At 36.2% G+C, this 16,499-nt stretch overlaps 1 protein-coding gene across 3 annotated transcripts in view; it reads right to left on the reverse strand.

Moving 5' to 3' along the window:
• PRIM2 (DNA primase subunit 2) overlaps positions 1 to 16,499 on the reverse strand; it is a 333,098-nt gene that overhangs the window by 101,553 nt on the left and 215,046 nt on the right. For all 3 annotated transcript variants that reach the window (XM_047733345.1, XM_047733346.1, XM_047733343.1), the window contains exon 10: positions 11,646 to 11,831. In XM_047733345.1, coding sequence (XP_047589301.1) covers positions 11,646 to 11,831 — 186 coding nt within the window. The remainder of the gene's footprint in view (positions 1 to 11,645; positions 11,832 to 16,499) is intronic.

Genomic DNA, 16,499 nt, shown 5'->3' on the forward strand with positions numbered 1-16,499 from the left:
AATCTTATACCTAAAAGAACTAAAGAAAGAAAAAGTCCAAGGTTAGAAGGAAGGAAATAATAAAGATCTGAGCATAAATAAATGGCACAGAGACTTAAAAAAGAAAAAAAAGAAGAAAAACCACACAGGAAAAGATCAATGAAACCAAGGGTTAATTCTTTGAAAAGAAAAACAGAATTGATAAACCTTAAGCCAAACATCAAAAAAAGGGAAAGGAAGGAAGGAGGACAGGAGGGAAGGAGTAAAACAGAGAGGACCCAAGTAAATATAATCACAAATAAAAGAGGAGAAATAACAACCAACAGCACAGAAATATAAAGGATTATAAGAGACTACTATAAAAAATTATACGCCAAAAAATTGGACAACCTAGAAGAAATAAATTCTTATAAACAGACATTCTTCCAAAACTGAATCAGAAAGCAATAAAAAATATGAACAGACCAATTACTAGTAATAAAATTGAATCAATACTCAAAAAACTAAAAGTCCAGAAAGAGATGGATTCAAAGGTGAATTCTATCAAAAATTTAAAGAAGAGTTAATACCTATTCTCAAACTAATAAAAAAAAAAAAAAAAAAAAAAAAGGAGCAAGGAAGGGCCAGCATTACCCTGATACCAAAACCAAACACACCATTAAAAGAAAAGAAACCTACAGGCTGATATCTCTGATAAACATAGATGCAAATATCCTCAAAATATTAGCAAGCTGTATCTAATAATACATTAAAATGCTCATTCACCACAATCAAGTGGGATGTACAGGGGTGATGCAAAAAAGACTCAACATTTGCAAATCAAACAATGTGATACACTTCATTAATGAAAAATAAAAATCATGTGGTTATCTAAATAAATGCAGAAAAAGCATTTGACTAAATTCAACATCCATTCATGATAAAAAAAAAAAATCTCAACACAGTGGATTTGGAGGGAAAACCTCAACATAATAAAAGTCATATATGGAACACAGAACTAACAACATACTCAAGGGTGAAAAACTGAGAGCTTTTCCTCTAGGATCAGAAATAAGACAACATAGTACTGGAAGTTGTAGCCACAGCAATCAGACAGGGAAAAAGAAAAAGAGGCATCCATATAGATGGAAGATGCCTTCCTAAAGGAAGAAATGAAACTGTCACTATTTGCAGATGACATGATGCTATTCATAGAAAACCCTAAACACACCACCAAAAAACCACTGGAAGAAATAACTGAATACAGTAAAGTTGCAGGATACAAAATTAATACAGAGAAACCAGTTGCATTTCTATACACTAATAACCAAATAGCAAAAAAGAGAAATTCAGAAAACAACCCCATTTAAAATTATACCAAACAGGATTAAATATAACCAAGGTGGGGAAAGATCTGTATCTGAAAACTATAAAACAATGATAAAAGAAATTGAAAATGACACAAAGGTAAAGATAATTTCATGCAATTCCATTCAATTAGAAGAACTAATATTAAAAAATGCATACTATCCAAAGCAACCTACAGATTCAATGAAATCCCTATCAAAATAACAACAGCTTTTTGCACAGAACTGGCACAAATAATCCTAAAATTTGTATGGAACCACAAAAGACCTCAAGCCATCAAAGTAATCTTGAGGAAAACAACAAAAATGGAGGTGTCATAATTTTAGATTTTTAGAATATACTAAGGAGGTGTACTAATCAAAACAATATGGCACTGGCACAAAAACAGATACACAGATCAGTGGAACAAAATAGAGAACAGAAATAAACCCATGTTTATATGGTTAATTAATCTAAGACAAAGGAGACAAGAATATACAATTGGGAAAAGACAGTCTCTGCAATGGTGTGGGGAAAACTGGACAGCTACATGCAAAAGAATGAAACTGAACCACTTTCTTACACCATACACAAAAGTTAACTTAAGATGGACTAAAGATCTAAATGTGAGACCTGAAATCATAAAAATCCTATGAGAATATGGGCAGGAATTTTTTTTATATTGGCCTTGGCAACATTTTTCTACATATGTCCCCTAAGGCAAGGGAAAAAAAGCAAATATAAACTACTAGAACTACATTAAAATAAAAAGCTTTTGCAAAGCAAAGGAAACCATCAACAAAACAAAAAGTCAACCAAATGAATGGGAGAAGATATTTGCAAATGACATAGCCAATAAGGGGTTAATATCCAAAATACATAAAGAACTTATACAACTCAACACCCCCCAAAACAAGTAATCCAATTAAATATAGGACAGAGAACCTTAATTGACATTTTTCTATACTGATGGACAACAGATACATGAAACAATGTTCAACATCACTAGTCATGAGAAAAGTGCAAATGAAAACAATGAGATATCACCTTATACCTGTAAGAACGGCCAGTATCAAAAAGACAAGAAATAACATGTGTTAGCAAAAATGTGAAGAAAAAGGACCCCTCAGGCACTGCTGGTGGAAATGTAAATTGGTGCAGCCACTGTGGAAAATAGTATGGAGATTCCTCAAAAAGTTAAAAATAGAATTAGCATATGATCCAGTTATTCCACTACTGGGTATCGATCCAAAGAAGATACAAACACTAATTAAAAAAAAAAAAATGTGTGTGCATCCCTATGTTGATTGAAGTTTTTATTTAGAACAGCCAAGATTGGGGCACAGAGGTGATTCAGTTGGTTCAGCGTCTGACTCTTGATTTCAGCTCAGGTCATGATCTTGGGGTTGTGGGACTGAGCCTCACACTGGGCTCCACACTTGGCTGGGAGTCTGCTTGGGATTCTTTCTCTCTCCATCTCCCTCTAACCGCCCTCCCTGCTCACTCTTTCTCTTAAGATAAGATAAAATAGCCAAGATATGGTAGCAGCCCAAGTGTCCATGATAAGTGAATGGATAAAGGAGTGGTATATATTGGCCAGGATGCGGAGAAAGGGGAACCCTCCTACACTGTTGGTGGGAATGCAATCTGGTACAGTCACTCTGGAAAACAGTATGGAGGTTCCTCAAGATGTCAAGAATAGAGCTAACCTACAACCTAGCAATTGCACTATTAGGTATTAACCCCAAAGATACAGATGTAGTAAAAAGAAGGGGCACACACACTCTAATGTTCATAGCAGCAATGTCCACAATAGCCAAACTGTGGAAGGAGACAAGATACCCTTCAACAGATGAATGGATAAAGAAGATGTGGTTCATATATACAATGGAATATTATTTAGCCATCAGAAATGATAAATGCCCACCATTTGCATTGACATGGATGGAACTGGAGGGGATTATATTAAGTAAAGTAAATCAAGCAGAGAAAGACAATTATCATATGGTTTCACTAACATGTGGAACATAAGAAATAGCATGGAGGACCGTAGGGAAAGGGGGGAAACCCATAGGGGGGAGAAATCAGAGAAGGAGATGAACCATGAGAGACTACGGACCCCGGGAAACAACGTGAGAGCTTTAGAGGGAAGGAGAGTGGGGGAAGGGGATAACAGGGTAAAGGGTATTAAAGGCCATGTGCTGTGATGAGCACTGGGTGTTATACTTAACTAATGAATCAATGAACACTACATCAAAAACTATGTACTATACAGTGGCTAACTGAACATAATAAAAAAAGAAAAAAAGAGACCATATGTTGAAGATAGAAGAGCAGCAAGATAAAAAGAAAAGCCTTAAACATTGATAATCACAGTTCTGCCGTAACAGTTCTGAACTGCTCACCTACAGACTCTTTTCTAAGGGATAAATAAACTTTTACCCTATTTAAAAAAGAAGAAGAAGAAGAAGAAGTGGTGTATACTTCTACAATGGAATATTACTCAGTCACAATAAAGGATGAGATCTTGCCATCTGCAACAGCATAGATAGACTGGAGGTTATTATGCTAAGTGAAATAAATCTGACATACAGAAGACAAATTCTGTATGACTGGACTTTTATGTGGAATTTAAAAACAAAACAAATGAAACAAACAAATAAAAAAGCGGACTCAGACCTATAAATATGGAAAACAAATTGGTGCTTGCCAGAAGACAGGGCAGTCAGTGAATGGGTAAAATGGGTGAATGGGAGTGGGAGACACAGATTTCCAGTTAAGAAATGAATAATTCATGGGGATAAAAGTACAGCATAAGGAATATAGTCAGTGATATTATAATAGTGTTGCATGGTAACAGATGGCACTTGCAGTGAGCACAGCATAAGTATAGGGTTGTTAAACCTCTATGCTGTATACCTGAAACTAAATTAACATCATGTATTAACTATATTCATAAAAAGTCTTTATTTTAAAATTTTTAATATATCATAAATATTCATACTCAATACAATTAAATCCAGGAATAAAAACCCTACCCTATGAAATGAGCATTTTGGGAGTCAGGTATACCCTAAAGCAATTAGTTCACACGATCATTCATAACCACAAAATATTCTCTTGGGAATGGTTGATGTTTTAATACAAAAATCTCTTCTCTGCTAGTTCAATAGGCACCCAAATAAAAATGGTATTCAAATATACTGACAAAAAGTCTCCAAAAATAAGCCTGAAAGCAGCAATTTAAAAATGATAACAACCAAAATCTCAATAACTCCCAAATTAGCTGACCAAAAAACTCCCCCTAAAACAAAACAAAATTTAAAAAGTCCTCAGCGAACAAACAGTAAATAATGGAATAATTATCAAATAATGAAAAACAAATAAGAGGAACATGAACAATGTTTTGCCTACCTTTCTTTCATTTCTTGTTCATTGTACATTCTTTTTCTTCCCTACCTCTATATTCATCCATGTCATTCACTTCCTTCAAATCCTAATCCAAGACTGATGTTCAAGAAACCTTCTCTAACACGATCCACTCTAATAACTTCCTTCCAGCAATACTTCCCTTTTCACCACTATGTTTTGTAATTGTTTTCTAGTTGCTTCTACCACTCAACTCACCTTGTTACCAAAGCAGACGAAAATCCTAAAGCAAAAGCATATTTAAAAAATTAACGCTGGCCCATATAATCAGATATCCCTATTTAAAGAAGCCAAATTCATTTGAACCAAGTGGAAATGCAAGAGGAAACTTTGTTCGTACTATTTTATATTTCTCAGTAAATCTTCATAACATCTCATATTCATTATACAATTTTAGTATATATTCAAAGTTATGAAGTTATATACATCTAACTAAACTAAAATCATCAGTTGACCTTACACAGATGACCTGATCCCAGTTAGCAGTTACCTATCTAGCAAGACCACTTCTACTGGCCTACGAATCCAACTAACTTTAGTAACTGTATTAAAATAAAAGCCTGTAGCTACAGAGTCATCTCTAGCCACAATTACATTTTTACAGTTCAGGTTCCACCACCTATAGGAGAGGCCACACTCTTTTATCTAAGGGTCCCTTGAAACTCAGTCCCCCCAACATGGAACTTCCTTCTTTCTCTCTTACTTTACCTGTCAAATATGACATCCCCACTCAATCACACAGTAACTATTCTTTCTGTCAGCCCCCCTGCTCTGTTCTACTACAGATCCTATGACCATCTCTACCATAGTGATTATCATACTGAATTTGAATATTTGCATTTATGTTTTTTCCAGGAGTCTGTAAAATCTTCAGAAACAAGGGCCGTGACTTTTATTGCAGTATCTCCAGAACAACACTTGCCATGGTGACTAAATAAAAATCTGTTGAATAATCAATGAATGGAATGTAAATGGAATAAGTATGTATGTATGTATGTATAACCACACATGCACATTTCTTTGTACTTTTAATGAGAATCAGAGTTTGACTACTATTATTATTTAAATATCTAACTGAAACTATATTTCTGGACATTAAATAACAGTGATAACTGGTTACCACTTCCTTTGCAGTTATATTATTCCTCCAATCTATAATTTTGATTTCGAAAAATACATGTAAGACAACAAATTTGGTTAGCTATTAAGATAACTGTTAATGTTTCATAACTTATAAGAAATACACCTCTATCTAAAAAGAAACAAAAAAGATTTACACTGAAAGCCACTTTTCAAAACTGGCAGAATTTACCATGTATTCACCAAACATCTAACAGCTTCCAGGTCTTCTGCTAAGCCCCTGAGATGCAAAGTGGAAAAGTCATAGTCTCTGCATTCAAGTAGCTCAAAATCTAGTCATAAGACACACATGTAAACTAAGATATTACAATTTGATAACAGTTCTAAAGATGGTATGTACAAAGTTCAAGGAAGATAGATCAATACTGGTATTCTATTCCTAAGACAGCAGGAAAAAAATGGAAACTGAAATTGCTGAATAAAAACTAAGTATAAGACAATAAACTAGAAGCCCTATATTTTGCTATGATAACCTTTAAGAGTTTTCAACCGTTTTTAAACCATGGCCCACTTACGCAATCCCATGATGAGACATCTCTTCTGATTCATAAAATAAATGTTATTTTAAATTTCTACTATAAATTTCAGGTTCCACTAAAATTCTTGGTTTAATTCAGCTTCAAGTCCACTGTAAATAGAACAATAGCACATGAATAAATAATCATACAGCACAGTGCTCTGAGTTATGTGAAGGAATCTGGGGAAAACAGATGAAATTTTGTAATTTTCTATGTATTTATTCGTATGGAGACTTATTCTTCAGTTCATTCAGTAAACATTTACTGAGTGTCTACTATAAGTCAGGCACTGTTCAAGGTGATTGGACCTGCAACAGTGAACAAGACAGACAAGATACCTGCCTTTATAGAGTCTTTGTTCTAACCGTAGGATATAGATAATAAACGAACAAATAAACAGTAAATATGAAGTAGTGCTAAGGGCCCCAAATTGTAAGCGCATAATCTGGTAGGACCAAGGAACTGGCAGCCATATAAGGCGGCATCTCTGTGTTGTTGTTGTTGTTGTTGTTGTTGTTACTAGAGACTGCATCAGTCTGAAAAAAGTTTTAAAAGAACAAGGAAATAACCAATCTAAACTAATACCTGTGAATAAACATTTTACAGTCAGATGGCTACCTTTTCTAGACATAGAGGCACTGACTCAAGACACTGATTTCCTATTAAAAAAGAACTAACAGTGAGCATCAGAACCTTAAGTTGCTTCCACAATCACATCACTACTATTCAAAAATGTTTATAAGAGAAAATAAGAATTGTAGACTATAATACAAAAATTGCTAAACCTGAATAAAAGATATCTAGAGACATGCTACTTTAATACTTACACTCTTGATGACAGTTACAAAAACTACTACATACAGATTTAAGTCATTTTACCCTCAAATTCTCCTCCAACATGAAGCATAAGGTTAGATAGAAAAGTATTCAGAGTATTGAACAACAACAACTAAACGAATATCTGCAACAAACACAAGCAAGGGAAGATGAGAGAAAGAAACAGACACTAATTAGGCAGTCAACTGTCTAAGAACAGAACAACTTAATTTTTAGAAAGGAGTTAGGAAGAAGAAATACATAGGTCTAGGCAGTGCAATTAGGGTAGCTGGCAGTGGCAACAATGTTGCAGTTCCAACCTGCTGGAGGCACAACTAGTTTCTCTGCTGCTTCAAAAGTAATGGCTAAGTACCCATAATTTTTGCTCAGATGCCGGAAGCAATGTATCTCAAATAAGGTACAATAAGGACATATGCATAAAGAGAAAGAAATCAGACATGTGGTCATTTGGAAAGCAATAGCACAGAAGAATTTCAACTGAAATGGACTACATCACCACCACACATTTCTTGCATTGTCAGGAAATAATCTATTCAACAGACGTGATTGTTCCAAATCATTCCTAGGTTTAACACAAAGTCCTTTCATTGGAGCACTACAAAAAATGACGAACACACTTCATCCAAAATCATTCCCTGTAAACAGTACTGTAAGCCACCAATTTTCTATAATTCTTAAAAGGAGTATTTAAAAATTTTTTAAAGATTTTATTTATTTATTTGACAGAGAGAACAATCACAAGTAGGCAGAGAGACAGGCGGGGGGCGGCAGGGGGGACGGGGGATGCAGGCTCCCTGCTGAGCAGAGAGCTCGATGTGGGCTGGATCCCAGGACCTGGAGATCATGACCTGAGCTGAAGGCATAGGCTTATTAACCCACTGAGCCACCCAGGCACCCCTAAAATTTTTAATAATTATATGTGTCAATAAATGGGAACAGTAATTAAACTGAAGAGAACATTTTAATAAACTAAGGAATACTAAATGACATTTCACTGCAAAAATATGTAAGAGAAGATATAATTGAGAAGAACATGTATTTATTTACAAATACAGACTCTAGGGGCACCTGGTGGCTCCATCAGTTAAGCGCAACTTTGGTGCAGGGCATGATCTCAGTGTCCAGGGATCTAGCCCTGCATCAGGCTCCCTGCTCAGTGGGGAGTCTGCTTCTCCCTCTTTCACTCCCCCAGCTTGCGCATGCTGTCTCTCTCTCTCTCACTTGCTCATTCTTTCAAATTAATAAAATCTTTTTAAAAATTACAAATACAGACTCTAACAGTACACTAGACAGACACAGTTAATTATAAGTGTAACTTAAACTCTTCAGTCAAAATAATATATTTGCTGTATTCAATAATAAGCTAATGAAAATACAGACTACAATATATAATACAGAAAGGTAAAAATTATTGATTTTCTTTTACAATAATTTTTGAGGAAACTATTTTAACATTACAAAATAAAAAAGCCCATTTAAATTTTTTTTTCAAACACACAGGTTTAAAAACAATTAAATACTCAGGACACTGATACACAGGCCATTCCAGATACACATTAAAAAAGGTGCTCAGTGAACAGGCATCTAGCACTCAGAGAAGTTTCCCCTTCTCTCACTTTCCTCTTCCCCTCTTAGTTCACTGCACAGACCAAGCTAAAATGCTAGCTTAACTTTTCTCTTTCCACTCCAAAACTATGGCCTAACTTTCTCCACAGTTCATAAATATTTAGCTACTGAGACAGTTACTTTTAGGTATCAATTTGATGGGACCACAGGGTGCCCAAACATTTGGTCAAACATTATCCTGGGTGTGTCTGTCAGGGTGCTTCCAGATTAGATTAGTAAATGGTACACAGAGTAAAAGCAGACTGCCCTCCCCAAAGTCAGTGGTTCTCATCCAATCCTTTGAAGGCCTGAATAAAACAAAAAGGTTGACATACCCTCGTTTGACTAAGAATTTCCTCCCGCCTGACAGTTTTGAGCTGGGACATGGGTTTTTCCTGCTTTCAGACTCAAACTAAAACACTGGTTCTGCCTAGGTGTCAAGGGCCAGTCTTCCAACTGCAATTGCACTGTCAGCTCTCTGTTGTCTGCAGGAGGCTGACCACAGATCTGGGGACATGTCAGCTTCCCAAATCACATGAGCCAGTGGATATAATAAATATATTTTCTTCCGGCCCTCTCTCCCTCTCTTTCTCTCTTGATTCTGTCTCTCTAATACATCTGCCTATTTAGTACACCAAATTCCTAATAAAAAGATCAAAAATTATTTTAAAATAATAGTATATAATGATACCGGTGAGAGAGCAAGACCGTCATAAAGCTTGATGAGAGTCTAATTTTAAAACCTTTTCAAACAGTCCTTTTAGTGTTACATCAAAACTTTAAAGCTATGTATAGGTTTTCCCAGGTAAATTCACTCCCTGGTGAATATATATACAGAGGACATAATCAGAACTATAATCAAAGATTTATGTGCTCAGGATATTGGTTGCAATAACAATTATGACAGAGTCAGACAGACGCAATGAAATGCTCAGTAATAGGGGAATGATTAAACAAATTGTAATACTTTCAAGGAATATGTTATCATGCAACTAATCAAGTATTTTCAAAAGTTACTGTAAACCTGGGGAAATTAACATAATAAAATACTGACTTTTAAAATGGGGGCGACCACATTGATCTGGCTAGCTATCTACACTAGAAAGAAAGGCTAAACAGTGACAAATAATTAGTTCTGAGTGGGGAATTGGCAAGTAAATTTTTCTGTATTTTTCACATTTTCCATAATCAAAATATTACCTTAAAAATAAAAGAACAATATAATAGAGGTCTAAGGAATATTATTCAAAATTGTTTAAAGAAAACTATTAAATGATAAATTTAAGATTCTCCCCACCGAGCCTGCTTCTCCCTCTCCCACTCCCCCTGTCCGTGTTCCCTCTCTCACTCAATCTGTCAAAAAATAAAATAAAATCTTAAAAAAAAAACACAAACCTGTAAAAATTGAGTTTCCTGTAATATATTAGAAGAATCTGAACTTGTTAAAAAATATAAAGCTGGATTGTGTTATAAACTGAACTGTATCCTCCTTAGAGTCATGTGAAGCCCTAACAACTCATGTGACTATATTTGGAGACAGAGCACTGGAAAAGGTAATTAAGAGAGAGAGGCAAACCAAAAAGCAGATTTTTAACTGCGGAGAACAAATGGTTACCAGAGGGGAGGTGGGGGGGAGGTGATGGGTGACACAGGTGATGGGGATTACGGAAGTACGCTTGTGACGAGCACCAGGTGATGTACGAAGTGTTGAGTCATTATATTGTACACCTGAGACGAATATTACACTGTATGTCAACTTAAAGTTAAATAAGAACTTTAAAAAAAAAAATGAGGTAATTAAGGCTACATAAGGTTGTAAGGGTGGTACTCTAACCCAATACGACTGGTGTCCTTATAAAAAGAGGAAGAAATATCAGAGAAGTGAACACATAGAGAAAGGGCCACAAGAGGACAGACCAAGAAGAGAGCTAGCTAGCTGGAAGCCAAGGAAAAAGGCTTAAGGAGAAACCAAATCTGCCAACATCTTGATCTGAGACTTCCAGTTTTCAGAACTGTGAAAAAATAAGTTCCTGTTATTTAAGGCACTCGGTCTGTGGTATTTTGTTATAGCAGCTCTAGCAAACTAATAGAAGACATAATTAAGTATCATTATAAAATTTAGTTGGTAAATACTCTTTGTTCTATAATTTATCTTTTCTAGGAAGAAGCAAACCAAGAAATAAGCATTTAAAAACTTGACTCATGGCACAGAAGGTACAAAAAAAAAAATTTCCAAAATAAAATGTTATTAGCTAGTACCACTATGGAGAAATAAGGAATAGGAATGGAAACCTAAATACTATGCATAGACTAAAAAACAGCTCTCAGGTTTCTAGTGATAAATGTCTATCTAAAAATGCTCAATGACAGAATCTGTATAACACAATACAAAAGAGCTAAAATTGTTTTATTTGTTCTCAATATCTCCTCGGCCTGAAAATAACACTATTTATGAAAGCATGTTATATCCACACATACTACCTTCCTACAGAAATAAAACTCAGAACCCAGTTTCAGTGTTATAATGACACCTGGCTGTATACCTACAATGAATCACACCCTTCTTAAAGCATTATTAGACATCTTACATTGATGTTTCATTCTTACCCTTCGAATTAAACTTTCTCAATCTTTTGTTTAGCATCTATTAGATTAATACAGGAGTTTCTTTTTACCTGAATGAAATTGTAGACACATTTATCTTTCAGAATTTTCAACTACATCTCAGAGTTATTTTAAAAATAGATAAGAGACTTTTAGTTTTCAAACCAAATTAAAATTTCAGTTACCGCTCTGATTTTTTAAAATTACCTTGTCTGGGTCCATCTTTCCTCGGACAAATTCTTGCTTCCAGAACTGCAATGCCTGTTCCAGTGTTAAACCAATGCCCTTCAGGAAGAGGCCATACTGCATCCGGCCTCCATGACGAAGATGGTGATTTTCCCGCAAGGCTTTATGTAACTGACGCATGCAAGGTGGGAAGGATCTGGTAGAAAGCTACAAGACAAGAGTTTTTTGTTAGGTGGAAGATTTACCAGGTCTCTCACAATATCTGTTACAAATCCAATCTAATTTGCAAATTATAAATTCATTCTTATTAGAGTAAAAACAAAAACAATAAGTATTATTTACTGTAATTACAGACTAACTGTTCTCTTAATATTTTTATACTGATTACATGCTGAGATGACAATAACTGGGATATACTGGGTTGAATAAAATGTATTATTAAAATGTATTTCATCTATTTATTTTTAATTTTAATTAAACTTCTTGAGATAACTAGATTCACTTGCAGTTATAAGAAAGTAATACAAAGATGTAAAAGGCAGTTTCTGGGGGAAACTGGAAACCCAGTTTCCCCCAGAGGTAGTATCTAGCAAAACTATTATCACAACCAAGAAACTGACATTGATACAATGCACTAGTCTTAGAGACCTTGGCCCCTACTAGTCCCTAACACTTGGCAACCACTAATCTGTTCTTCATCTCTATAATTTTGTCATTTCAAGCCTCTTAATATAAACAGAATTATATAGTATATAATATTTTGGCTTTTTTACTCAGCATAATTCCCACAAAATTCATCTAAGTTGTTGCAAGTATCGAGCATTCATTCCTTTTTTATTGCTGGATAATATTCCATGGTAGGGATGTACCACAAATTGCTTAGCTATTCACTTGTTAAAGGAGCTGGGTTGCTTCGAGCTTAGGGCTATTCCAAATTAATGAATGTATAGGTTTTTGTATGAATATGAAATTTCATTTCCCTGGGATAAATGTGCGAAAACACAACTGCTGAATCACAGATGAAATTTTACAATAATCTAAATACAAAGTAGAACACAAAATTAAGAGAAATCGTTCTCAAAAGGTAAGTTCAAAAAAAATGTATTAAAGAAATCAATAGCAAAAAATCAATAGTAAATCAACTTTTCCATTTATGGTTTCAGCTGCATTCTCTTTACTTTCTCAATATCCTTCTTCCAAGACTTAAATTCTCACCCCCTCATGTAATTCTTGGCAAGTTCAACTTTGCCAAAGTGGGAGCAGGTCTCACTTTGTTTATCTTTGCTGCTCCCCGTAGAGGACATTCAGTTTCTTCAACCTCTCATATTAACAACTTTGAAATTCTTCCATCCCCAACCTAGTCCAGTCAGGCCTCTATCCTGCCTTGGCAGGACTACTGTTTTCATGTCTTCCTTCTTGTTCCTTCATACTATTACTGAATTATTTTACTTAAACTTTTTCCAATCCAAAAACACCACTGAAATTTAACATCCTTAGTAGGAACAGGCAAGGTTCTGTCAATGTCTGTAACTAACTACTTTGCAATTATACATAACAGAACAAACAGGTATTGGGTGGTTTGGGAAATAAGAAGAGTAGCATGTAATTCCCCCTCCCTTTTTTTTTAAAGATTTTATTTTATTTGACAGATAGAGATCACAAGTAGAGAGGCAGGCAGAGAGAGAGAAAGGAGGAAGCAGGCTCCCTGCTGAGCAGAGAGACCGATGTGGGGCTCGATCCCAGGACCCTGGGACCATGACCCGAGCCGAAGGCAGAGGCCTTAATCCACTGAGCCACCCAGGCGCCCCGTAATTTTCCCCTTTAATTCACTTAAGTGAAATAAAAGGAAACAGTCACTACTATACAAGTTAACTCTCATAAATCAATTATAATGGAAGCTCTAACAAAGGCATAAATCAAGTGCCATGGAAGCACTGTGAGGGGTAAAAAAGGCCAGTATGCTACCATACCAATATAAAGCCTTTGCTCCAGTCAGCTAGATTATTCCATGATCACATAGTCATGTTTTGTACCTTCTCACTTTTGTCACTCCATTGACCCTGCCTTCTCCTCCCCAGGCCATCTAGTCAAAGCCAAGCCATTTGTTAAGACTCAGTTCAACTTCAGCTTTCTTTGGCAAAATTCCTTAAATACTTTTTACGCACTCAATCACTAAATATCAACCGAACGCTACTCTGTGTATAGCTTTGGGAAACCAGCAGTGCACGGATCTTACATTCTAATGCGAAAAGACAGACAGTGAACACAGACATAAATAATTTCAAAAGCCCTGGAAATAGAGTTATGTGATTAAGGATAAAAAGGAGAGGAATGCTTTAATTTAGGTAGCCAGTGAAGCCTCTCTGAGGAGATGGCATTGCACTAAGATGTATATTTTAAGTAGGATTCTAGTCAAATGAGATCCAGGTAAAGGAAACAAAAGCTAAGACCTTGGGAAGGAACGAACATGATCTGCTCAAGAGATAGCAAGAAGGTCCAGTGGCTGGAACATCTGAGCGGGCCAGAACAGAGAAGAAGTTAGAATCTTAAGTGTACATGGCATTATAGGTCATAGTTATGAGTTTGGATTTTAGTCTAGATATGATGGAAACTCAATAGAGGGTATGTCAGAAAACTGACATGATCTGATAAAGAGAACTCTGGCTGTTGTACAGTGAACAGACTATATAGAGAAGCAAGGAAGACACTTAAAAGAGACTTCAGAAGTAGGTGAAATAATAGAAATCTAAAACTTAGGGTCTAGGGTTGGCAACAACAGGACAGAAAAATGATTGTGGATACTGAGCAGACAAAGGAATTATAAGACCAGGAAATGGATGAATTATTAACATGAATATTGCAGAGGCCAGGAACAGTAACAAGAGTAGTGCTAGTGCAAGAGACCATGCCAGCGTGCTACAGTCACCAGTGGATGAGGGCAGAAGGTGGGGGCGCCAGCAACAAGGGTAACTATCAGGTGGCATAATGGGATTACAGGGCTTTAAAGGAGCTGGAGCAGGGCGCCTGGGTGGCTCAGTGGGTTAAAGCCTCTGCCTTTGGCTCAGGTCATGATCCCAGGGTCCTGGGATCAAGCCCCGCATCGGGCTCTCTGCTCATCGAGAAGCCTGCTTCCCCCACTCTCTCTGCCTGCTTGTGATCTCTGTCAAATAAATAAATAAGACCTTATTTATTTATTTGACAGAGATCACAAGCAGGCAGAGAGGCAGGAAGAGAGAGAGGGGAGGAAGCAGGCTCCCTGCCAAGCAGAGCCTGATGCAGGGCTTGATCCCAGGTCCCTGGGATCATGACCTGAGCTGAAGGCAGAGGCTTTTACCCACTGAGCCACCCAGGCACCCCAATAAATAAAATCTTTAAAAAAAAAAAAAAAAAAGAGCTGGAGCTTTGCCAGTGGAAGGCAGAGAAATGATCTGGAAATGGTAATACAGACCAAGGAAGACATTCATCTCATACCAAATTAAGATGATGGAGGGCCGGGGTGTGGGTGGGGACAGCCTCTACTTGAGAGGGCCACAGGAGGAACAGTGTCATTGAGGGAGTCAGATTTCAGTTAGAAGAAAATCTAAAAACATTTGAAAAAGAAACTGAGGATATCAAGGGGTGTGCTAATGAATGAGACAATATAGTTAGGAAGAGGTCAGATAAAGATGTATCTTTAACAATTTAGCACAGGGTCTCACACAGAAACCCACAGATAGGATCATCATAGCAACTTAAGATAATTTATCATTACATTGATTATTTATTATTTACTACATTGTCTACCTCCCTCAAGTAAGGTCCATAAAGGGAGAGGAATTTTTTGTTTCATTCACCTCTGCACCCACAGCACAGTAACTGGTACATAATTGATAGGCTCAATATATATTCAGCAAATGAATTAATGATTATATTTCTATGCCTTCCCACAGTATCCACCAAAGTTCATAGTTGCTTATGAATGGGAAAACATCTTGGTAGAATTAGGAATAAAATTAACTTCTAACCATTCATATAATATAAACATAAATCGTATGGCAGGGAAGAAGTGTTAGTGATAATAACTGTTTGAGAAAAGTAAAGAATGCAGCATCCTTAAGAACAAATTCCAATTCAACTGTACAAAGTGGGCAAACTTATTGTTATTTCCAGACATATTAACTGCAAGTACTTGATTATAATTTTTCCAAACAGGAAGACAACCTATTCATTCTGGTCTCTAAAAACTCCTGGTCTCTCCCTACTCACCTTTTTCTTGTGTCTAAGCATTAAAATGTCAGTATATTTTTAATTTATTGTAAATAATTTGATAACTGTCTAAACAAAGATTATTTATGGCTGGTGTGGTTTCCCTTTTTGGGACAGAGCAGAAATTCTACAATGCACTCAAGAGAAATTCTATAAATTTTAGTAAAGTATTCTACTCTTTCCTTCTACTACAGAACCACAAAGTGAAGTTGAAATGAGCTGTCCACTAATCTAGAGGCAATATAAGCATAGGAGCCTATACTTAGTGTTATGAAATGAACTGTAATCTCCCAAAATTCATATGTGGAAGTCCTAGCCCCAAGATCCCAGAATGTGACTATATTTGGAGATGAGGTCTTTAAAGAGGTAATTAAGGTTAAATGAGGTCATAGGGTTGGGGCCCTAGTCCAATGTGACTGGTGTCCCAAGGAGAGGATGAGACCAGGGATCCAGGAGCATGCTGCAAAAAACACGTGAGAACACACGAAGAAGGTGACCATCTAAAATCCAAGGAAAGAGTCCTTGGATGTGCCAACACCTTCATCTCAGGATACTAGCCTCCAGAATTGTGAGAAAATAGACTTCTGTTTTCTAAGGCATCAGTCTGTAGTATTTTGTTATAGCAGCCCT

This window comes from Lutra lutra, chromosome 6 (assembly GCF_902655055.1).
Source record: "Lutra lutra chromosome 6, mLutLut1.2, whole genome shotgun sequence".
In the NCBI taxonomy this organism is placed as follows: domain Eukaryota; kingdom Metazoa; phylum Chordata; class Mammalia; order Carnivora; family Mustelidae; genus Lutra; species Lutra lutra.